The sequence below is a fragment of the Delphinapterus leucas genome, chromosome 9, assembly GCF_059928025.1.
Source record: "Delphinapterus leucas isolate spDelLeu-1000000601 "Yukka" chromosome 9, BTC_Dleu_Yukka2, whole genome shotgun sequence".
NCBI classification, from domain to species: Eukaryota; Metazoa; Chordata; class Mammalia; order Artiodactyla; family Monodontidae; genus Delphinapterus; species Delphinapterus leucas.
Genome location: NC_143137.1, coordinates 18,772,186 through 18,797,875, shown reverse-complemented (window position 1 = coordinate 18,797,875; position 25,690 = coordinate 18,772,186). Strand labels below are relative to the sequence as shown.

At 44.8% G+C, this 25,690-nt stretch overlaps 1 protein-coding gene across 1 annotated transcript in view; it reads left to right on the top strand.

The window, feature by feature from the left end:
- EXOC4 (exocyst complex component 4) overlaps nt 1-6,171 on the top strand; it is an 823,589-nt gene extending 817,418 nt beyond the window's left edge. The window contains exon 18 of the mRNA XM_022580733.3: nt 4,354-6,171. Within this exon, the coding sequence (XP_022436441.1) occupies nt 4,354-4,591 (238 nt within the window). The 3' untranslated portion in view covers nt 4,592-6,171. The remainder of the gene's footprint in view (nt 1-4,353) is intronic.
- Nucleotides 6,172-25,690: the final 19,519 nt, after the last annotated feature.

Below are 25,690 nucleotides of genomic sequence, written 5' to 3'. Positions count from 1 at the left end.
GAGAGAAACCACAGGGAAGAACCATCTCCTCACAGAAATTTCCATCCCTAAGGGGGACATGGATCTCTGGTTTCTGGAATGGGATATTTGGTCCACGTCTAGCAACTGGACCCTGAATATCACAGGCTATGAAGAAACTTGCTCTACAAGTCATGAGCCAAAAAAGGCTTAAATCAAATATGTGTTCACTGGTCCCATCCAGGCAGCTAAGTCAAGTGCTATCTCATATAAAATGTGGTGCCCTGGAAGCCATGGCTGCTATTTTAATTTGTGATGATAAAGATCAAGCTTTCATTTCCCTGGGACCTGATAAATTATTTATTCCAGTTGGGTTACATGTTCATTTCAGTGTGTCAGTGTTTAAATTATTTATTCCAGTTGGGTTACATGTTCATTTCAGTGTGTCAGTGTTTACCATGGAAGCTCATTCTAATTGTGTAGTTTGAGGCATTTTCCTAAATATTTTCTCCTTAGAGCACGTTGTAGCACCCTTTCTCCACCTCCAAGTACAACTGTTGCTTTGCTGATTTAGTATAGTCTTTGCTCCTAGGTACTCTTCTGAAAGATGAATGAATTGCATTCTGTCTTAAATATCTATGTTTCTTTATGATCTGATATATCATCATGGTTATGGGGATTTTTTCCCCTAACTATAGAAAATACACCATCAGCTACCTGTCAATTTTGTTTAATAACTCAGCTTTGCAATTCTGGGGCACTGTTCATCTGAGGCTCTTGAGGACTCTTTTAGTCTCTCAGTCCACTTCAGAGTGTCATCCTGGGATTTATAAAGGTCTTCATTGCACAGAGGATATTGAAACATTAAGGACTTAAGTGGCATGCCCTTTATCACTTATCACGCTGGAGGCTCCAGGACTAGAAATCCAGGCATCTTTGTTTTGTTGTCTGCTCCCAGCATGGAACAGCGGTCTCTGTAGAAAACCAGCCAGTATCCCTGGAAACAATTCATCAGATTTTTCAAAAGAAACCCAATTTCGTTTGGTCTAATGGGTTCAGTGTTACTTCTTAAAATGAATGATGAAAATATCAACATCATAATACAAAGAAACCCAATTCTTTTGGTTTAATCTCAGCGAAAAGCATCACAACCCCACTTACTGCTTCTGTCTTCTTCCCTAATGCTTTTAGATCCTTGGCTCAAGCAGATGGGAATGGGTCTGTAACTATTCTCCCATCAAACAAACTCTGGCTCAGAGTCCTGGCTGGTTCCAAACCTTTGCGAATCACAGTATCTGGGGATGGGGCCTCAGGAATCTGTACTTTTCATAAGTTCCCAGTAACTCTATAGTTCGAGAATCACCATTCTGGAACTGCAGCTATCAAGTCCCTTCTAGCTTTGAAAGAACCATGAGTCCCCAATTCTCTCTCATTCCATGTGGCAATTCTAGATTCAAACATGTATTTTTCTTGAACAGTGTTTTGAACATTTGCTTAGGTAGTTTCCTAAATGGACAGCTCTCTCCCTCTACTGTGCATCTAAGGTAAGAAGAACTAGAGGATGTAGGGCCTCGTTTCTGAAAACTGGGGCTGGTATGGGGGAGGAAGCCAAGGTGTGCCAGGGGACATGTGAAGCCATGGGATAAATGTGATGCACTCTCCTACAGCAGCAAGTTTTTCCTAAAAATAGTATTTTTTTAATTCCAGCAGAGGTATTGTGGAGGAGGAATAGTTCACATGAGCTTTATGCTAATGTGAAGCTTCAAAACAATTCTTGACTGTAGCTAATGTTGGGCTTCAAGACCTCTGGAAGTTAGAGTTCATTCACTTATTCTTTCAGAAGTACCTCTGTCTATGTTCAAAGTTACCGTTGACCAGTGATTCCTAAATATGTGGTCCCATGAGGTTAGAGTGAACACTCGTTTGAAACCACTACAGAAGACTAGCCCCAAGAAGACCCTTTACACAAGGATGTTGAGCTATTTGCTGCCAGGAGTAACTCAAAAACCCTCCAATTTAAGACGAGCACCTGCTATTCCTGCCACCATTTAGGAAGTAGTCATAAAAGAGCATTATTTCCCCCATTTAAAAAGAGTGTTAGGGCTTCCCTGAGTGGCGCAGTGGTTGGGGGTCCGCCTGCCGATGCGGGGGGCGTGGGTTCGTGCCCCGGTCTGGGAGGATCCCACATGCCGCGGAGCGGCTGGGCCCGTGAGCCATGGCCGCTGAGCCTGCGCGTCCGGAGCCTGTGCTCCGCAATGGGAGAGGCCACAGCGGTGAGAGGCCCGCGTACTGCAAAAAAAAAAAAAAAAAGAGTGTTTATTGGAAAAGGCGGCTTAGCAAAGCAGGAAAATGAACTAGCCACGTGAAAAGATGCCAGCGCTCTTGCCACTTTCCCATTTGTAGCAGCAGTTTATAAAGTATTCTTGAAATTACCAAGCTCCCAGAATGTATTCCTTACCATAAAGATGGCTTAGTTCTCCCATAGGATAGTCTTTTTTTCAGGATGTTCCTGATGAAGAAGAAATCCAAGATCCCAAGGCTCCAAGTCCAATAGTACAAGATTTTGGGGCAAGTGATCCTGAAAGGTCCCTTCACCCGCCCCCCCCCCCAAGTTGCCTTGGGCAAACTGCCTTGTTCTGTCCCCTCAGTCCTGGAAGAGCCACCTTTTCTGTGAGGATGAGAAGAGGAAGTGAACTGTCCTGGGGAGGCTCCTCTGTCCTTTGGCTATGATAGCATCACTGGCTCAGAGCCTGCACTGAACTCTACCTCCCGGGGCATTTGTAGTAGCTGGGCAAGTCATAGCCTCAGAGCCCAGTAGACTCGGTGAGGACTGTAGTGGCATCATGTTTGTGTTAAGATTGGCAAGTGGCAGCCCTCTCCGTCCTTGGCTCCCAGCTTCATGTTTTCTCTGCACTGCACATTCACTCTAATGGCTGCTTCCCTTACATTAGAAGGCACTACTCTTCTCTCCATCACCTGGGCCAATGGCTTTGAGCCAAATGGCTCTCAAGGCCCTTCCTTTTTGCTAGAATTATACCTGGTCCCCTCCCAGACCATCCTACATACTACTGTCACATTAACCTTCCGGAAGCACAACTTGGAATGGTGCCTCTGTTCTCAGCAGAACTTGGGGCCCCAGATGGGGGGTGCTTTCTTGACTTATCTAGACCTAAAGTGCTTTCTTGACTTAACTATCCTGATGTTAGACTCTCTACCTCTGTCCTTCACTGCCTTTTCCCCTGACTCTCCGCTATTCAGCTGCACTCCCCAGGCTAACCAGATTACTCTTCCCTGTCTTTGCTCATCTCTTTTCTTTTCCTTTAATCTAGAATTTCCTTCCTGGAAGCCCTGCCTGACAGTATCCTACCCCATTTGAAGTCTTCCTTGATCCTTCACCTCCCTTCAACATGGTGTGATTCCTCCTTCCTCTGCTGGAAATTCATACCATTGATACCTCACTCCGGGCACTTGGAACATTCTTGTCTTTGTCCGTGAGGAAGAGTTTGTTGGACTTAAGAGTCAGAAGCCTGGGTTCATCCTGTCACAGCCACAAATGTCTTTGTGACACTGGGCAAGTCCTATAACTTCCCTGGGCTTCAGTTTTCCTATCTGAGAAAAAAGAGTAATAGCTCCCTAGGTGTAGTGAGGGTTACATGACACAGTACATGGAAATTAACTTTGCTAGCAGTTTTCTGTGTTTTCATTACCTTTTTCTACTTGTCTCTGAACTATCTGAGGAAAGGGGCTGTGTCTTGCTCATCATTATATGCTACTATTATTATTATTACATTATTATTAATACATTATTATAAATATATTTCCAGTAATAATAGTTAACGTTTATGGAGCAGGTAGAATTGTGTCAGGCACCATTCTAAGTACTTTATATGGATTAACTAATTCTCCCATCAACCTAAGAGGTACTGTAACTTCAGAGATACTATTATTATCCCACTTTATGGAGAAAACCATATATTTCACAGAGCCTCCAATGAATGAGTCAATGAATGAGGGATTGAATGGGACAGAAACTTCTAGCAATGCCTGCCAGATGGTTATTTCTCTCTCTTGCTTCTGTACGCCAACTTCTCTTTCTTTTGATCTCCTGAGGCAAATGCAAAATTAGGAGAAAGTCTTGAGTGAACTGAGACCTTGATGACAGGTCTCTCTGGGTCTTCAATTAGACTTCTCATGAAATGAGCTCCAAGAGGATGGAGATCATGTCTGTCTTGTTCTCCGTTACATTCATAGGGCTTAGAACAATGTCTAGTGATCAATAAATGTTTATTGAATAGATAAACTAAGTAGTTTATAAATAGCACATTCATTACCACTGAAACCACATAGATTGCTGACCACGGAGCCAGTGAGCAGTGTTGTGTCTTGCTTTCTCAGGCAGTACTACGAGATGCTGTACAACACGGCCGATGAACTCCTGAACCTGGTAGTGGACCAGGGCGTGAAGTACACAGAGCTGGAGTACATCCATGCCCTGACATTGCTGCACCGCAGCCAGACGGGGGTGGGAGACCAGACCACCCAGAACATGCGGCTGCAGCGGCTCAAGGAGATCATCTGCGAGCAGGCAGCCATCAAGCAAGCCACCAAGGATAAGAAAATAACTACGGTGTAATGGGGTGCACCACGGGAGGGGACGGGGGACTGGTCATTTTGTTTCCTTGGTCATACTCCTTTCTTTGGTATGTTATTTTGTATATTCTGAGCTGACTTAGTTTCCTCTACACTGATGCTTGAGTGGAGAGAAGTTGTAAGGGTTCTTTTCTCTTTAGTTTTGGTTTTTCATATAAACTGTAAAGGGACTTCGCAGTACAGAATGTTTGGATTGAACATTTACTTTGATGCAGTCAATTCCAAAGGGCCTAGGGTGGGATGGGGTGGAAGGTTGTGTCGAATTGAACTCTGCAAAAAATGCATGCATGAATGACTAATACCCAGCAATCTTTGGTAAGTAGATTGTTCCTAAGTTCTAGTCCCTCCCTAAAATCACTTAATAGGGTTCTGTTACATAAACAGTAGGATTTTTACTGTCTTGGCCTTGTCAGTTTACAGTTCGATAAGTGTATGTGCATTGCTTTCTGTCTCTATTGCCAATGGCTTCTCAGCTGCCTGCAGTTTTCAACAAATTTCCCTGACCGAAATGGGACCTCTTCAGGGATTGGGAGAAAAAATCGTTTTATCTCAATCCTTGGGAGAGTTTTGTATGCAGTAGCCTGGACCCAGGTGATAGGTTGGTTTGATGCCTTTTTTTTTTTTCCTGCTGTATCAAAACCAAGCACCATCAAATTAATGACGAAAATGAAAGAAGGAAAGGCAATTCAACCCTCTTCTTGATTTTTCTCCTCTGTTCTCCAAGAGAAAATGATGGTTAGAGAATTTTTTTATCTCACTTGAAACATTGTCTGGGTGTGAATGATTCTTCAATGCTTACTCTCCTTGGGAGCCCCTAGGTCTTTCTCATCTTAGAAAGCAGCCCAGGCCTGCCAGGTGAGTGAAAGGAAGCCGGAACAGCCGTGACATTCCTCCTCTGTGCACCCACCAGCTGAGGCTGCCCTCGGCTGGTGTGGGAGCTCGCTGCTCCTGGCACACTCGCCTTCCCCACTGTCCCCATATCTCCAAACTCTCTTCCTGCCTATGGCTCATATATCACAGAAGAAAGCAATGTCCTGACCGGGACACAACTTGAAAACACGTGGAAAGGAGAGTGGAAAGAACTTGGACCACATGAGGTCATGCCTTATGCCCTGATGGTTCAGAATTTTACACCTGTTTGTACAACTTAGGTCTTGTTGGGAAAAGCAGAAAATTAAAAAATGGTTTGAGAAGCTTAAATGTTGAGTATTGTTTTTCTTGTATTTATTCAGCAAACATTCCCTGAGAGCCTAACATGTACCAAATGCTGCTGGGCAGGGGGGCAGATCCTCAGTAATGAGGACACCCTTATTACCTACCTCTAAGACGGGATGGGAACCGGACTCTAACCAAAATCGTAAGAGATGTGCGCTCGGGGCTGGGTTAGAAATCAGGCCAGTGGGGCGTCTGTGAAGGGAACTCAACAGGCAGCTGGAAGATGGTCTTCCAGGAGATTCTGGAAGGAATGTTGTAAATCTGTGTAGCTTCAGATGCCCAACTGGGGAGAAGTTGAATCTATATGGGAGATGACCATGGAAAAATGTACTGCCCCTAAACAGCATCACTGGAAGTAGTCTCCCCGAGAAGTGCAGGTGGGAAGAGGGAGACAAGGGGAGATCAGAGCTGATCACTGTGGTTTGCAAGCCTCCCCTTAGTGGCCGTGGCCTGCCCACAGAGCTCCTGTGCCTTTTCTTCCCCTTCCTGTCCACTCTAGACAAAGAACCTTGGAGTGGTGATAGGGAGGCCAGAAGAGCCAGGGTGGGATGAGGGAGTGCTTAGGGTCATTTGATTGGATGTGGGAAGGGACATGGGTTTGGACAGAGTAGAATGCCAAACACACTGGGAACCGGCAGACAAGTGACCACATGAGCTGCTTCGGGGGAGCGCTTAGAAAAGTGAAATCCCTGCTTTGCTTACAACGATGATAAGATTGAAAAAGGTCAGTTCTGCACAGAAAAAGCGATCTAGGGTTCTTTGTCCCGAATTTCTATGCAAGATGGTGCATCAGTCATTATTCTTCAACAGGTCAAGGATAGCCAGTGACACACTCGGTGGATGGTCACATGGATGCACGTGGAGATGGCACAGCTACCTCAAGACCTACCCCGTTCTGGGACACAGTGAAGATTTCTACTTGTTGTGGTCCTACTTCGGGGATGTTTTGTGAGACTGCTTTTGTGCCGTTCACAGCCATGACCGGACATCACTAAAGAGAGCCAGGGTCTGCCAAGGGCGGGGTCCAGCATCAACTGCCACTGATATGTAGCCACAAGAGTTCGTTTCCAGCCATGAAGACCACTCCATAAATGTGCTTTTGCAGCTAAAAAGGCCAATAAAATAGGCCTCCCCAGAAAGGGCACTAAGCCAAAGCAAACCGTTATCTCGCTCTTCTACAAAGCGACAAATGGGATGGACATGCGTGGGTGACTGTCTATACCACTGTCAGCACCATGGAGAGGGCTCATGAGGAAGGGTCTGGAGGTGGAGAACAGACAAGAGCACGAGGAAGGAGGACCCTGAGGTGAGATCCAGCCCAGTCATCAGAGAACCAGCTCCACAAGCAAGAACAGCCCCAGAGAGAGCTTCCTTCTCTTACCGTCACTGTCATCTACTCTCTGGTACTTAGCATGCTGTCCCACAACCATGTCACCAGTACTACTTTCTTTCAAGGGATTGGAAAATATGAAAGGAGTCTCTCCCAACTCAGCCTCCTTTAGAATAAATTCCTTGAAGAAGAGGTGCTCGTTCAAAGGATAGGATCCAACTCTTGATAGATTTTGGTAAATCGTGCTCCCAGAACTGCCTGCTGACAGTGGTTTCTTCTTCTGCCGTGTTTTCTTACTTTCGACTATCTTATTATCACTTATCAGTACACCTCTTAATCTGTAAACGATACTCTGGATAATATTGTACCGTTCACCCCATGAGCCCTCATTTACACCTGTGCTATGGTTACAGTTTCTCTCAGGGACTTTCGTCCTTGTACAGTGTTTTTATTCCTACTTCACAATGAGGTGTTTTTAGTCGTATTGCCCAAGTAGAACTTTTTCCCTCTCACACGTGATTACATCTCTGCTGATTAGATGAGGAACAAGGATATACGTTCCTCGTGCAGCCCTTGGCCGAAGAGGACCCCTGCTTCCAGGCTCTGAAAGACAAGTTCATTTCTGAGTAGGCAAATCAGCTCAACTTCAGTGGTAGGACCAGGCCTAAGCTCCCACAGCCCAGACCCTTGAGACAGCCTGTCATGCAGGATCTGGCCGGGACTCTCCACCTGGAATTACAGCCCTGGGCAGAGCGACCTCACTCACAGAAGCCCCAGCCTCTCTCCAGGACATCGTTCTTGCCTGAATGTTTTCTCGGCCTGACAGTCATTAATTTATGTTTCAAATAGCTTGAGAAGAAAACCTCAAATACAGCCAAGTTGAACTGGCAACCAAAGCCCGATCATTCTTACTGTCAAGTCATATCCATGAATGTCTTAGCACTAAGGCATTCATTGTCAAGAGGATATGATTGCCGGTTACAGCAATAACAAATCCTGATACGGATTCATGCAATGGCAAGCAAAAGAGACAGTCCCTTGTGACATGGCGCTGGTACTTCCACTCTGATCTTGCCCTCGTCAGAGTCCATATATCCCAAGGCTCCCCTTTCATTTAGGAAGACATCTGGTAGGACTGAGGACTGAAATCTTCAGCCCAACCCTCTTCTACTCTCTCTGAGCTTTGCCTTTCCGGAAGCCCTGGGCTGTATCTCACTATTCATTCTTCCCTCCTTAACCAGCAAAGAGCGTGGAAGTTGATGGAACAAATGGATTCCCGCTTCACAGCTTCCATGAATGTACCAATGCCATTGCGTTCAGGATTCTTGCTCTGAGACGTAGCTGTGGCTGCTTCCCCAGGACCAGGGCACAGAAAATTCACAGTAAACAACAGAGGGTAACCAGGGTCCCACAAGCGCAAGCTAGACTCACTCCATTGGAGACAAACGCAATGAGAAAACCAGCGAAGTGGCCGTCCTTCTAGCAGGATGTGAAAACAAGGAGCTTTGAAAAGCAGAGCGTGTGCTGTAATACACATACCTGAGAGCAATTGTCTTAATGTGGCAGGGATGGAAAACAAACTGGGCATAATTTGGAGGGAGTGAAATGAGATACCGAGAACAAGAAAACAAAGAATGACTGGGCTCAGCAAAGGTCTCCACTCTGTCCTAATTAGGCACAGTTGTTCTAAGAAGTACATAATTAATAAGCGGATGACCAGATTTGAAATACAGCCAAGATTCTTCCTGAGATGGAAGTTGTAGTGAGATGTACACAGCTGGAGGTGGTTGTCCTAATTTGGCTGAGGCTCAAGACCTGCCTGGAATTTTGAGGAGGTGTAGAGGGAAACCGACCACAGCTTCACATCTGAAAACAGCTTGGCCTATTCCAACTGGGCCGGGGTGTAATGAGACAGAGTTAATTATCAAGAGATGCAGAAGCCCCTGGAATTGAGCTGGAAGTTTCTTTCAAAGGGAAATGTGCCTGATTTGAGGACTTGCTTTCACATACCTGGGCCACAGACTTATGTCTGTAATTAAAAATATCACCAGAACGTTCACACACCTGGAGCAGGGGTCCCTAGGAACCCGAGAGAGAACGCAATGAGCTGTAAAAGCAGCACATGTATTTTATTCATGTATATACAATTTATTTATGTACATACAAGTGAAAAGAAATAAAGTCAGGTGCTGTCGGGTGAGTGGAGTTCCCATTATACTCAATCTCATTTAGAAATGTGGCCTCAGATTCCTGCTGACTTTGCAAATAGATACTCTAGGAGGAGAAAAATGGGCAATCTCCTCATCCCAAACTTATTTAATTACTACCAAGCTGAGTTTTCTTTCACGAGGATTTATTTACTGTGAGAGAGCAGGAAACCCTTAGTACCTGTTTTTTGTTACCATTTTTATTTTATGGTTGCTATTATGTTATTTTAGATACAACTTATTGAAGACTGAATATGTGTCAGGTGCTGTGCTGAATGCTTTAACGCGTACTTCCATTTAATCCTCAAAATAATCCTATGAGGTAGGTAGTATGATCATCCCTACTTTACAGAGGTAAGGAAACACAGACTTAGATTAAGGACTTGACCCCAGAGAGATGCTGATGCCAGAGTCCATGTTTGGAACCCCTCTATTCTCTATCCTGAGCCAAAACCCCTCATCCGTTGTAGCAAAGGGAGGGTACTTCACGTGCTGTATTTGAGTTCCAAGTGACATTTTCTGGTAGTTTGACACCTCCATTTGCTCTGTCCTCTCCTGTGGCCCCTAGAGGGAGCCACATTCCTGGACTGAATTTGGGGCTACCTGTCTCTCTCCCCTGCTTCTCCTCAGCCCCCCCACTGCCTGAGGCCACCCCTGTGGCCAGTACATCAACATAACTCTTGGAAACAAAAACATTTGGCACAGGGGCTGAGCCCAGCCAGCTGGAGATGGGAGAGGACCCACACCTCGGCCAAGTGATGGAGTGACCAGGAGGGTGAGAGCTAAACGCTCAGATTTTAGAATCTGCTCTACCTTGGCTCAGAAGGTCACCTCGGCCTTTTACAAGTGGTTTGCTATTGTACAAGTTATTAAATGCCCCAAGCCTCAGTTTCCTCATCTGTGAAATGGGATAATAATAATAATAACAGCTCCTATCCAACACTGTTGCTCTGTAAAGTAAAAGAGGGTGTTCAATACCTGGCACATAATAAGTATTACATGATAAATAATATTCTAATAATAATATTATCTTGTCTGTTTCTTTGAGGTGCTATTGACTCAGTATCTAGAAAACCTGCCCTGTTGATGTGGCATACGAGTACAGCCACCCTGACAGGCCCTGTTTTTAGAAAGGCCTTGGTTTTGCCAGGAGGAGCCCAGGATTTGGAAGCCTGAAGAGCCACCCTCCCACCCGCCAACAGTCATTCCTGATTTTGTTACTCCACTGTTTCAGCCCCCTCTCCCACACAGGACAACTGCCCTTGGTGTCTGGTTCTCAAGCCTGCTTCCTTTTTATCAACAGCTATTAGTGAGTTTGCATCTGTTTGCCCACCAAAGTATTATGCGCATCTCATTAAACTCTGAAGGCTCCAGTACCGTTTAGGGACCAGGACCTTAATGGAGGAAATGGTCTGCCTGGGCTTTGACTTTGCTGTGTGTCGCTCTGCCCACCTATGCTGAGGGATGTCGGATCCTGGATCTCTAAGTTCACAAATTGGTCTGTGAAATCGAGGTGAGAAAAGGGTCACTTTTAAAAGTCAAATCCGGTTCTGAGCTCTCACTTACTATTCTTAGCAGAAGTCCAACTTCAGTAATTTTTTGTGGTTTCTTCCTGGGGGCGGGGAAGGGGAGGCTTCCATGAAGACAATATGGTCATCACTGTGTGCTGATCTCTTCGTCACTGCTGGTCTGGATGCCAGCTGCCCTCAGGTGCCGCAGCTCCGAATGTGGAGGTCCCCTCCAGTGTTCTGAGGCTGCAGTGACCAGCCTCCACGCGTGATCCCCCCACCGTCAGCCCCACCCACGTCCTGCCCACTGGGAGGCACTGAGCTGGGCGCAGGTTGGAGCCACCATGGAATCTACGGCCCCCGTCTCTCTACTCAGCTTTGGGGGATTCAACATTCCAGGTTGGACAATTCTCCCCTCTCTCTTCCCAATGCCAAAAATCTCTTCTCCTTTCTGCCACTGGGAGATCCAAGGTCCTTTCCCAAGGCTTAGACCTTTCAAAACAATAGCCTGCTTGAGGGAGTTCCACCCCTTTCCCTCTTCTTTTCTGCCCTGCTGAGCTCCAGGAACAGGCTCCAGATAACCTTCCCATAGGGCAGCAGAGGGAGGGAATATTCATTCTAGTTGGGGATGAGGAGATGATGTCAACTGATTTCTCAGTAACTTGCCCAGTAGTGGATTCATAAGACCTGGATAGAACTTTGGAGAGCTTTCATCCCAACCGTCTCAGTTTTCTGAGGGGTCAGGGGAGGAGTGCTAAGGAACAGAGTAGAGACGCTTAGTGACTGAGGCAGGACCAGCACCCAGGTCTTTTGACTGCCAGTTCCAGAGAGCCTGCATTTAGAGCCCAAATGTGCCCCCACCCTATTAGGCTGCCACGTGAAGGAGTAGAAGGCAAGGCCCTGCCTTCAAACACATGACCGTCACATGGAAAGAACAGGGCAACAGACAGGACTCAACTACGGAATATTGCAAGCCAGCGTGGTGCTGAAAGTTCATTATGTGGTTTAGGCTAAGTACTTGAGGAATTCAGAAAAAAATAATATTATAGACTACTGTTAGCCGGATACAACTTCATGGAGGGGTAGGAACTGGACTACGGTCTTGAAGAAAGTGTAGAGTTAGGGTAGTGATGGGGGGACTTGAGGTGAAGGGGTACATTTTGACAAATGCTACAGTTTGGAAGGAAGCAAAGAAAATTATGCAAAAAAGAAAACTCTCAGAAATATAAGAAGGATCAGCAGAGTATATTTATGAAAACTAGTCAAGAGGGAAAACGAGTCAGCGAGGAGGCCCGGCACATTGGATGTTCTTTAATTTGTTCCAGACCTTGCTGGGAGTCAGTGGATATGTGGGATCTTTGAATCTCTTGGGATTACGTGGATGCAGCATTTGGAGGGATGGTTTGTTACTGCATCATATGAAATAAAAGTCTGATATTTTTAATTAGATTCTCAGTGTTTCCTGTTCTCCACCTTCTAGGAATATGGTAGGACTGCATTTCCTGGCTCCTTTGTGTTTGGCTGGAACCATAAGATTAGGTGGCCAATGAATTGTGAGTAGAGGTGTGTCACTTCCCAGCCCAAGCATTTAACTACCTGTGTGCAAGCCTCCACAGCACTGCCCCCTCTGCCACAGCATCTAGCAACGTTCCAGATGGTGACCACTCAGTGTGCTAGGGTCCCAGAGGGAGGAAGATGAAGAGCTCCATTTGACCTGCAGTGGACATGTGATGTAAGCCTGAAATGAATCTTTCTTGTTTTAAGCCATTGAAATTTGGGGAGTGTTTGTTACTGCATCATAACCTTGCCTATCCTGAATAATGCACATAACAAAGATGAGGAGAACGGGAAGATCAAGGGAGTTTTAATGAAGGATTACATCAAAGATGTAGTGAAATTATTACATCAAAGAGGACTGTTTGAGTGGAGTGATGGGCACAGGAGCCAAGTTTGGAGGCTCAAGGGAGAAGAGGTGGTGCTTTGCCAATGTCAGGTGCTCAGTCAGCACGTTTGTCCTAGAGAAGAAGGCAACAGGGATGTGTTTTTCGCTCAAGGAGTGACCCTGGAGCCCCCAGTTTATTTATGTCTTTTGCTTTTTCTGCCTCCTTTATTTTCACTCCTGTAATATTAGTACACCATGTACATACGTCTTAGTTCAGTGTTTCTAACTATTCTTAGGAAAGCTTCTATATTCAATACATAAAGAGGAAAAATTAGTATCTGTTATAATTAACAGTTATTAAAGCTTAAAACCTCTACATTTTCACTGAGGTCTAATCAGCTCAATGGACCAGACCCTTTTTTCTTTGGAAGCTTTCCATAGCAGTGCCATTCAGTGCCAGTCCCCAGAATTGAGTTTTTATCCTCTGACAACAACAGGTCCATTCACCAAAACATGAAAAAGACTGGGAGAAAAATTTATTTTCTGTTTTTCTACACTCTTCTCCAATAGCACAGAGTTCCTTATATTTCTCTGGTGTTCCAGTGGAAGTAAATGTTAATGGCTTTGAAGGAGGTACGAAGTTGCAATTTGAAAAGAGAAAACATAACACTGAGGTGCTGTTAACTCAGCCAGTTTTAAGAGACTAATAAAGCACAAGGTACTAGGCCTTTTGGCACTTAAAGAGCTGCAATTCACTCATCTACAATATAGCAAATGTTAAAGTATTTTCACTGAGGTTATAGAAATCCGTAAGTTTTGCAGTTTTATTAACTGTTATAATTTTCTTGCATTTACCTTTCCTTATTTCTTAGATACAGTTAGTTGTGGTGCAGGTCATGCCCCAGCAGACCCCTGTGATGGTTACATACTGTCCCAAACCCTACTCAGAGTTTAGAAGGCAAGAAAGGGTATCTAAGTAATTTGCCCCATGTTCCACCCGTCGATTGAGGACTGATTGTCTTAGTCTCTTCCGGCTGAGACTTGCTAAAATACCAGAGTCTTGGTAGGTTATAACAGAAATTTAGTTTTCACAGTTCTGGAGGCTGCTAACGTCCAAGATCAAGGCACCAGCAGATTTGGTGTTTAGTGATGGCCCACTTTCTGGCTCATGGATGGCACCTTCTTACCGAGTCCTCACATGGTGAAAGGGGCTAGGGAGCTCTGTGAGGTCTCTTTTATAAGGGCACTGATCCTATTTATGAGGGCTCCACCCTCATGACCTAAGCACCTTCTAAGACCATCACTTAGAGATTGGGATTTTAATATATAAATTTGGGGAGAACACAAGCATTCAGGCCATGGCATGGATCTAAACCAATTTGATATTCCTATTTGTCGGCTTCCTTTGGTACACATTAGTAGCCTTCAACCATAAGAAGTAAGTAGGAGCAGCATACCTCCTCCCCATGGCTTTGCTAGCAGGTGGTATGCTACAAAGTAAGCAGGCCACAGACAGCATTTAGCAAGCGAGGACAAAAGTTGTCTTTCGACATGCTCTGTAAGTTCAGCAAAGTCCCCACCCTCTGTCCCTCCCCTCTGACCACCACCATTATTGGAATGTTCACTTCAAGGCAAACGCAACGTTTTGACAGCAGGATCAGAATCACCTTCTAGTCAGATCTGGAGGCATAGTTCTCCATAATTAAGGGGGATCGAGGACCCAAAGTACTGGGTCCAAAGTCCATAGCTGTCAAGTACTGGGTTTACTCATTTTTAAATTCATTCATGAGAAGGCGGTAAAGCCTATGAAGTCTCAGCAGCCAAGCTCATGTCTTGAACACATCTCACCCCTCACTTCTAGCCCCTCTCTTGGTAATTAACCAACCTTCTGGTACTGGTCAGATTTAGATGGCAGGACTTAAAAAGTTTGCCACAGCCATCTCTGGAGAACAGGTTCTGGAAGGATGCCCCGGGGTCTGGCCTTGAGGAACAGCATTCCTCAGGGAGCCACCTGCTCGGGCTATCCTGCCCCTCATTAATATCCCGCCCTGCAGATCCTGCGTTAGTGTCAGTTTCTAATTCCCCACAATAGGACATCTACTGATTGTCATTTTCCTAATTGTGGACGTGGCTTTGCTCTGAGTGGTCCATATGACCTTGGGACCTAAAACTCGAATTTGCAAGGCAGGACCCAGGCTTTAGTCCCAACCTGCCTCAGAGCACAAAGACGCTAACTAGGTCCACAGAAAACACGGCTGGGCTCAACCCCAGTGATATGGTGCTTTTCTGACCCACTAAGGGCTCCACTGTAGCCGCCTACAATTAGGAACCATGAACTAGTAGAGAGAGCCCCCCAAACCTAACCCCTACTGTTGGTGCAAACTGGCTCCCTGTCCAGGGGTGTAGAGCTTTGTACCCTTATCATGCCCAAATTAAAGTCCATCTAACTTATCCTGTTACTATCTAGGGCCATGCCACTAGCCCATAGCTTATTAATAATGTATAGCTACAGCCTCTGACTTAGTAAAGCTACAAAGGTCCCTCATTTGCATGATTAGCTCTTACCTTACTGATTAGAAAGTTTCATCCTGTCCCCAAACCTACCCTTTCTTAATGAATGGCTCTTTTAAAGGGAGCCAGGTTCTCTAAAGTGCATCTCAAACCCACATAAAAAAGAACCACCAACAAAAATAAAACCCCATTATTTTCTTTGTGGAATGAGAAGAGAGGAGCTTAAGAAGGTTTTAAAAAGTTCAGCACCATGCTTACTGAAGGAACGAGAAGTAGCTATGGCTGTTAGCGGGGACTTGGGGGACATGCGGTTGGAGAAGGACTTGGGGGCTCGTAGGAGATATGAATGTGTTTTTAGTGTTTACATTGAGGAATGCGGGGTAACCACTAAGTCATTTTAAGCAATAGAGTGGGATCAGGTTTTGACTTGAGAAATATTACCCTGGGAAGAAGATGAACAATGAATTGGAAGGTGGACGATAGGGAGACTAATATAATCCAGGAGGAAGATGATGCTTCGCTTTACTGCTCTTCACAGATACAGCATTTTTTACAAATTGAAGGTTTGTGGCGCCCCTGCATCAAGCAAGTCTATTGGAGCCATTTTTTTCCAACAGCATTTGCTCACTTCAGGTCTCTATGTCACATTTTGGTAATTCTCAAATATTTCAAACTTTTTCATTATTATTTTATTATAGTGATCTGTGATCAGTTATCTTTGATGCTGCTACTACGACTGGCTGAAGGCTCAGACGATGGTTAGCATTTTTTAGCAGTATTTTTTAATTAAGATATGTACATTTTTTAGATGTAATGCTATTGCATACTTAATAGCCATAGTATAGTATACACATAATTTTTATATGCACTGGAAAACCAAAAATTTTGTTTGACTCACTATTGCTATATTCGCTTTGTTGCGGTGGTCTGCAACTGAACCCACAATATCACCCATGAATGCCTGTGTACTAAAATCCATTGAAGTCGTACACATTAAAAGTGTCAATATTATGGTATATATCTCAATAACTATTTTTAAGACAAAAGTGTCCACTTTTCAACAAAGAAATTATGAGACACACAGAGAAACAGGAAGGTATGGCCCACACACAGGAAAAGGAGCAGTCAATAGAAATTATTCCTGAGGAAGCCTGGATGTTGGACTTAACTATATAAAGACTTTCAATCAGCTATATGTTCAAAGAACTAAAGAAAACCACGTGTAATGAACTAAAGGGAGGAATAAGAATAATGTCTCACCAAGTAGAGAACATCAATAAAGAGAGAGAAATGGTTTTTCTAAAAGAGGCAGAGTTTAATTCCACTCCCCTTGAGTTGGGCTGCAGTAAGCAACTCAATTCTACTGAGTAGACTGGCAGAAGTGATGGTGTGTGACCATATGAGGTCCTATAAATACTGAGGCTCTGCCTTGCTCTCTTGGATCACTTGCTCTGGGGGAAGCCAGCTGCCACGTCATGAGGACCCTCAAACCAGCCCCATGGGGAGAGCCACATGGCAAGGAACTGAGGCCTCCTGCCAACAACCGTGTGAGTGGGTCACCTTGGAAGCAAAGCAGAAGCTCCAGTCAAGCCTTGAGCTGACTGTAAATACACCAGCTGACATCCAAATAACTCATGAGAGACCCTGAGCTAGAACCATCCAGGTAATTTGCTCTTGGATTCCTGACCCTCAGAAACTGTGTGTCTCACACATATTGTTGTTTTAAGTAGCTAAGTTTGGGGGTGATTTGTTATGTCCCAAGTAGTAACTAATACATGCTGAGAGGAAAAATCCTCTAAAATAATCAAAGAAAAGAACTGAGGTCATTAGAGAAATGTTACCAGGGGGCTAATTTTGTTTTAAAACAGGGAAGAACTTTCTACAGTGAGAGCAGCCCACAGTGGAACAGGTCACATTTTAAAGTAGTGAGCTGCTTGTCACTTAAAGGTTTCAACCAAAGATAGATGGCCACTTATCATAGGTGATGAATGTGGTTTCCTTCCCCAGTGGGTAGATGATTTTTGTGAATGACCACTGTTTTCAATTTTACTTAGAATTTGGCACCCATCACTACCACTGCCATCTGTTTTCCAGAAAGAATTTGAAGCACTCTGGAATTATGACACACATACATAAACAAGTTAAGATAAAAACAAAAAGCAGAGACCAGAAACCACATAGAAGAATTAGGAAAATTATTAATTAATCAAAATTATAAATTAATCAAAATTAAGCCTGATAGAAGCTTAAAGAAGAAGAAATCCAACTCCCAACCCCTGGAGATGTTGACTCAGTAGGTGTAGAGTGGGACCTGGCAGTATGTTCCTTTTTTAAGCCTACTAGCTAATTCTGGTTGGAGGATCTACTGGCCTGGAATGTTCCTCCCAACTCTGTCATCTCCTCTATGCTTTTCTTAGGGGCTAAACATTACCCAATTTAAGGTAAACTGAAGAATATTCCCTGTTACAGATAGAAAAAAATGTATCTGTAACACCTTAAGGTGTTGCACTGTAACTGATTTGTAATGGATCCCTTAAGGTAAGTATGAGAAAGCCTAGCTCCCTCCTGAATGGAGAAAAGCAGATCTCACTGTCCATATCTTCCAGGGACCACCTTGAAGTCTCCTCAAACAAGGCTAGTGAGGGCTTCCCCGGTGGCGCAGTGGTTGAGAGTCCACCTGCCGATGCAGGGGACGCGGGTTCGTGCCCCGGTCCGGGAAGATCCCACATGCCGCAGAGCGGCTGGGCCTGTGAGCCATGGCCGCTGAGCCTGCGTGTCCGGAGCCTGTGCTCCGCAACGGGAGAGGCCACAACAGTGAGAGGCCCGCGTACCGCAAAAAAAACAAGGCTATTGAATCTTGCTAACATTGGGAGGCAGTCTCCTTGGTTTCCCCCAATTGGAAGGTGCAGGAAGTGGTTTTGGCTCATAGGCCATCCTTGCTATAACAAGCTCCTGGGTGACACAAGCCAAGGGTCAACTCACCAATCCCAAGGCATTCTGCACTTTGACCAGGGATCAACTGCCACAACCTGACATGGGATGGAAACATCCAAGTTCCTAGCAGATCCCTCTAATCCCTAAAGTCTCTCCTCCTGGTTATTTCAGTGCCCCTGAAAAAGACACTAAGATGTTACAGCTCTGATTCTGAGTCTGACTGGGCCTAGAAAATGTTCATGATTGTATCAGTTGGCCACCTTAGTCATAAAAGGTTCTGGAAGAAATCTGACTTGGAATTGTACTGCCTTCCAATGAAAATTCACGTGATCCGGGATATCCAAGGTCCTAATAACTACTGCATTCTCAGATTCCAGTGCTGTGAGCCTTGGGCAGTGAAGTCAAATGTGTAGAGCCCGGCAAACATGCATCCCCAGCACTATCATGAAAGGAGGCTGTACAGTTATTCATCAAAATCAAGTCTGAGACAAAAGTAGAGAAACGGCACCTGATTTTCTTTCCAACCAAAGTCCCTGCTTAATTCCAAACATATTCTGCAGGCTGGATGTCGGGCAGCTGAAGGGTGATCAGTCTTATGCTGGAATTAAAGCCTGCTGGGATGCTAATGAAGAAGCACCAGTGGGTTTGCTAGAAGGTAATTTAGATCTACATAATTATGACTTAATCCCTCACCCTGTGACATCAAAAAGGTCTCTACCCAAGTGGAAGCTGCATGATCTCATGCCACAAAGTACAGCTGTGTGACTCCTGTTCCCTTTTTTGTGTAGTGCTCACGTCAGTCACGATAACTTTATTAAATGGTGTGACCCGACCCAGTTCTTGCACACAGGGTGCTATCTCCTAATCAAAACTGCAAAATGTGGCTGGGCAGGCTGTGGAGAGAAATCAAGATGTGCATCTTAAATAGCAAATTAACTGCTCTGGTTGGGAGAGCTGCTGGCAAGCGGGCATGGCTCAGAGCAAGCTCAGTTTTTTGTGGGAGCAGCTGGAAGTACAGCCTTGTGCGCCACAACTACTGAGCCTGCGCTCTAGAGCCTGTGAGCCACAACTACTGAGCCCACATGCCACAACTACTGAAGCCCACGTGCCTAGAGCCCGTTCTCTGCAACAAGAGAAGCCACCGCAATGAGAAGCCCACACACCACAACAAAGAGTAGCCCTCTCTTGCTGCAACTAGAGAAAGACCGCACGCAGCAACGAAGACCCAATGCAGCCAAAATAAAAAACTCCAGCACTGGTTTTGGGGACAACTGTCATGGCAGGGAATTGCCACTGGGACACCCCCTCATCACACACAGCAGGTTCCCAGGGCCAAGGAGAGCCCTCTTTGAACTACATAGGCTTCTCTTGCCTCTTCCGAGGGAGATGAGAAATGGACTTGGGAACTAGAGACCCTGCAAGCAGTGTCAACATTCCCTTCAAAATATAGCTTGGAGCCCATTCAAGTACCTGAACCAGATGCAAAGCCAGTGCTCATGTCATATAGCCCAGAAAAGTTATAGGGGTTACTTAGGGCAAAGGCCATCAAAGAGGGATAGAGATTATGGCAAGCTTGGATAGGGAGTTGGAGAGTACATCCAGGATGTTTCCATAAGGAGGTAACATCTGAGCTTGGCTATAAGTATGATGTTTTGGGTTGAATCGTATCACCTCGAAATTCATATGAGGAAGTCCTAACCCCCCAGTACGGCAGAATGTGACTTTATTTGGAAAAGGGTCATTGTAGATGTAAATAGCTAAGATAAGGTACTACTGGAGTAAGGTGAGCCCTTAATCCAATGTGAGTGGTGTCCTTAAAGAAGGGGAAATTTAGAAAAGTACACACACACACACACACACACACACACACAGATGCTATATGAAAATTAGAATTATGCTGACACAAGCCAAGGAACTTAACCAGAAGCTAAGAGAGAGGCCTGGAACAAACCCTTCCTTAGTGCCTTCAGAGGTAACATGGCCCTGCTGACACCTTGATTTTGGACTGGCCTCCAGAGCTGTGACCCAATAAATTTCTGTTGTTCTAAGAAGCCACCCAGTTTGTGGCACTTTGTTATGGCAGCCCTAGCAAACCAACACAGATTTGTAGGACTATATTTTTAGACATGGAAGAAGAGAAACTTGGGTGGAGAGAAGAGCACAAGCTTATTCAGTTGAGAATGTGCTCGCGCCTCAGGAGCATCCTACAGTTCAGTTTTACTGGAACCAAGAGTCTGGAGAGGAGCCGGGGGAAGCTATATTAGAGTCAGGCATAGAGAGTTTGGAATGCCAGGAAACTTTTTATCTGGGGGAATTTGCTTCTCAGCCGATGTATGTTGTGTTTATATTTATTTTACATCCACTTGGGCAGGAAGTGATTTGAGGCGTCTGCCTTTAGTCTGTAGGTCATGGGGAACCAGGTCATACGCTGCCAAGTGACTTGATCAGAGCCTCCACGGGAAAATGAACTTGGCCACACCTCCTTAGGGAAATGAGAGGCAAGCAGCAACCTCGGTAAGCAGCTGCGCGGATCATCTGAAAAAGAAGCAAAGAAGGACTGACACAGGCAAGTGGCAGCAGAACAGAGAAGAGGGGATGAAGTAAAAAGGTAAAAGTCTATGTTGACCTGGCAAATGTTCGTGAGTGGAGAGGAAGGGAGAGGGAGGAATTGACCATAATGTTGTCAACATTCTGAGCCTGGTGGCTGGGAGGACAGTAGTGCCATTTACACATTTAGTGAGGAACTTCTTCCAGTGTGGGGGGAGTTGAGGGGTTCTGATGCCGAAAGCTCAGCCTCTGTACACCGGTACCGAATCGACTCTCGGAGATAGAGTTTTGGGTGAAGTACAAAAGAATAGCATTATTGCTTTGCCAGGCAAAGGGGGACACAGTGGGCTCCTGCACTCGGAAAGTATGTGTCCCAACCCAGGGGAGTTTGGTGAGGAATTTTACGGCAAGGGTTCAAGGGTGGGATTGCTGATAAGATTAGGGTGTGTGGGGGGGGAGGGGGGCGCTGTACTCGTTTAATCTGGTCTCAGGTGATCTTCTTGATGAACTTCTCTGGTTCCTTTAGTGTGGCCCCAGGTGGTCTTCTCTAGTATGGAGAATGCTGACATCTTCCATTTTCTGGGTTTTAATTCTATGAAGGGCTTAAAGACATTGTCATGTGTATCCCTTGAGGTGGAACCAGGACCCTGCCCCAAGGCTGCACTATTGTTTTCTGTCTGCCCCTCCTTTTTCTTTGCATCCCTTCCCTTCCCGGATTAGCAACTGTTGGAATCTGCCCTTTGGGACTCCGGAAAGATCGTGGAGGCTGGAGTCAAGAAACGCCCCACATGTCCTGTTCGGTTTCAGTTCCTTTGTACACACTGACTTTGGGGTGACTGTGAGGGCCCCAAGCAGAGGAGTCCAGGAGCCAGTTGAGCTTGGAAGAAAATACGGCATCATTCACCTAGATAAGAGAACTGAAATTTTGAAGCCAGCTGAAAAATAACACTTTTCAGCTGAAATATGTGAAAAAAAAGTGTTAATCCATTTGAAGGTTGTTCTAATATATTCAAATATGGGTTGTTTTTCTTTAAAGTACTATTAACAAAGAAAACATTTAGTGGAAAAAACTGCTTGAACCTTGCTTTTAGGAAAGTCATCCCTCCCTGTGGAAGGCTGAAGTAATGAAATTAATAGCTGTTTATCAAGGAAGGTCTCTACCAACTAGAAAAACAAAAGCATGAACTCAAGCCTGCAGCCCTTGAGGGTGATCTCCCTGCTTTGCTCTTCGGGCCACAGCAGGAAAGAGGAAGCAGAAGTAGAGCCACCAAGAGAGTACGAAAGCAAAGACAGACACAGCAGCTTGGCTTTCTTTGGAGAGTTAATTAGTTGGTGAGTACTGAAAGTATTCTTAACTGATGCATCAGGAGAAAGAGACAAAAGAAGGAGCATCTGGGAAGAAGACCCCTTGGATGCTTTTAGCACCAGAATGAAAAAGTACTTTCTTTAAAGCAGAGTAAGAAAAGCCTTGGTTAAGTTCAACAGTAAAGGGTAGTAGAAGAATATACTTAACTCATACCTGACCATACTTAACGCCTTTGCTTAAGTATTCAGGAATACTTAAGCAGGTAAAAGTGAACAGAGCTCATACGATCTCATCACCAAAACTTATGAAGCCAAGTAAAAGTGGATAAGAGCTCCCATGGTGGCGTGTCACCCAAACTACTCACTACCTCATTGCCTCATTATAAAAATATAATGTGTTTTATTTTGGGGACAGATTATGCTCAGAGGCTGAGATTGTCTTTGCGAATTTTTTTTTTTTTTTTGGCTGTGCTGGGTCTTTGTTGCTGCGCACAGGCTTTCTCTAGTTGCAGTGAGGGGTAGCTACTCTTCATTGAGGTGCGTGGACTTCTCATTGCGGTGGCTTCTCTTGTTGTGGAGAACGGGCCCTAGGCTTGCGGGCTCTAGAGCACAGGCTCAGTAGTTGTGGTTCATGGGCTTAGTTGCTCCGCGGCACGTGGGATCTTCCCAGACCAGGGCTCGAATCTGTGTCCCCTGCATTGGCAGGTGGATTCTTAACCACTGCGCCGCCAGGGAAGCCCGTCTTTGCCAATATTTTACTTAACACAGGTTCACTGCAGGAATTATAATAATTTCACAAGCCAATAGCATACAGGATAATGTCTCGTAATAAGCCAATAAAGAAAGAACATACTCCAATCCAAGGATAGATTAATCACACTATTGTTCCAGGCAAGGGGAGACAAAAGGAATAAAGTCCAAATTTAGTTCAAGAGGTACCTTTATATGAGTTGGTACTTGGTAGAGATGACTTGACCAACCAAGAGCTGACGTCCAGCTGCCAGCACAAAGGCCAAAGTCCCTTGCGGCTCAAGCATCTTTCTAGGGAATATGGTGCCATGGTGTTGGTGGGCAAGGTGATCTCCAAGAGCGGCTGCATGACTTTTGCCACTGCCACTAAAAGAGTCACCTTTGCCATGGCCCTAAGGGTATTTGGAGACCTATTTAGGTCAGCAAAGAGTCGCCTTGCTCAGACCAAAACTCTGGGATGGTCCTCACAAACTCTGGGTATTATTATCTAAATGTCCCCTCACCATATTTGCTTTTTCGTATGTTTTGATTGATAAGCCCCCATCAGGCCCCTGGGCAGCTGAGCTCAGAGTGCTTATCAATGACAACAGATGAGATGATGACATCTGGACACAGCTTACTTCATTCTTATTGCAAAACTGAAACTGGAGGGAAGGGGGCAGCGCACAACCTTTAAAAGAATGACATAGCCATTGGACGTGACAAATATTGGTTAGAACCAGCTAGAACCAGCTTCTGCCAAGATGGCAGAAGATTTGACTTCCAGTGGACCTTGAGCCTCATTATAGGCTCATTGTAATATATTAGCATAAGCTAAGTGACACACCCACCAGCGCCTTGACAGTTACCAGGACGAACATCAAAGATCAAAAAGTGAGGGGTGGCCCAGTTCCTGGAAATCTCCGCCCCTTCCCCAAAGTAGTTGGAAAAATCCTCCTCCTCATTAGCCTGTGAAATTACCCAGCCCATAAAAACTAACCACCCTTGTTCAGGGCCCCTTGCCCTCTGAGATGGCCCCCACTCTGTCTGTGGAGTGTGTTCCTCTATAAATAAATCCACTTGTTACCTACCACTTTGTCTCCCACTGAATTCTTTCTGTAAGGAGACAACAAGAAACTGAGCTTCATTAAGTCCTGACACCAGGTGTGTGATCTCAATTAAAAGACCGTGCGTTCAAGTTCCAGTCTGAGTTGCACAGTTTCAAAACCACTTCTAAAAACAACTTTTTTTTTGGTCTTTGTCATAAGCAAGTGGATTTGAAATCATATCAAACCAATACGCAACAGTGAACCACAAGTAATTAATTTCTAGTAGCCACATTTAAAGGTGAAAACAAACAGGTGAAATTAATGTTAATAAAATTTAACATTTTAATAAAATATCTTGTTTAACCCAATATGTCCAAAATATTACCATTTCAACATTTAATTAATATTTTTAAAGTTTTGAGGTATTTTATGGAGCTTACTAGAGTATACACTACCTGAGGGCAGAGACTTCCCTCAGGCTGTATTTTGCACTGTGCTTATCATAGTGCTTCGCACATAGTAGGTCCTCCATAAGCATTTGTGGAATTGAATTTAAGGATAAAAATCTGGGGTGCCCTATGAGCATAAAGTTGTAGTGTGAAAAGTTTTAAGAGTATAAAGAACACAGAGAATATTGAGAAATTCATTTGAATTTGACAGAGACAAGTAGGAGGAGCATGCTGAGAGGAGACCAAATTGGGAGAAGAGGTGCATGCGGGGTGCAGTCGGCAGACCCTTGAAGAGCCCCAGAGAAATCAGAGACCTGGCATTATCTCATTATCACATTAAAGAGCTCGAGCCCAAGTTGACTGCCCTTTGTTGACAGATACCTGTTTGATCTTATAAAAGAACATGGGGAGAGAAGTTTCCTATGGCTTCTGCGAAATTGCTCTGCATTTCACAGAGAAAGCTCTCTAAATTACAAAACAGAAATGAATGGGAAGTTATTAACTGCCCCAGATTCTACCAAAAGGAAAAAAAAAGCACTAAATAGCTCAAGTAACAGGTTAACCATTGGAAACATTCAAGAGTGAGTTCCGTCATCAAGGGAAATAATGAAAGACACAAGGTGGTCCTTGGCCTGGGCAGAAGGTGGCCATTTTAGGAAACCCAGGCTCCGTCTGACCCCATCCCACCACTACAAAGGTTGGTGATGTTATACTAACACAGCTCCAAGAGCCCTATATGGGAGTGTCACCAGTCCACGTAAGAAGAGACCATCTCTGCCTCTGAACCATTTTTTTTTAGAGGAGACCCAGAAGCCCCTCCAGTAGAAACATACCATTGGCCAGACAAGTGCCATGTCATCAACCTAAATCAGTCACCAGCAAGGAGCAGGACACTGATTGACTGAAATGAATCAAGGCCCTCAGCAGGGGCTGCCACTGGATGGGGCCAGCCTCCTGGAAGCAGCACTTGACTTCTGGAAGGCAGGGTTCCTGGAGGAGGTTGAAGTGCTGTTAGGAAGGAGGGGTGCAGCAGAGGTTGGGGGTAATAGATGCTAGGTCTGCAAATAGGGTATGCTCCAACCTGGGTATCAGTTTTTAATTCTACTTGTTAAACTAATCAGCTTTTTTTCCTCTAAGAGATTTCACTGGTACTTAATTATACTTCAGTTTTCCATGGGATGCACAGAATGTGGTAGAAAGAGCATGGACTTTGGGGTCAGAGACCTAGGTTTATGTTTTTTGCTCTACCACCTACTGGCCACATTCACTCTTAAGCAAGTCACCTAACCTCTTAAACTCTGTCTTCTGGTTTGTAAAATGGGAATAGTAATTCCCATTGTTGTGAATATTAAGAAACAGTATGTAAAGAACCTAGCATAATGCCTACCACATACCAGGTGCCCTTATTGTGAAATT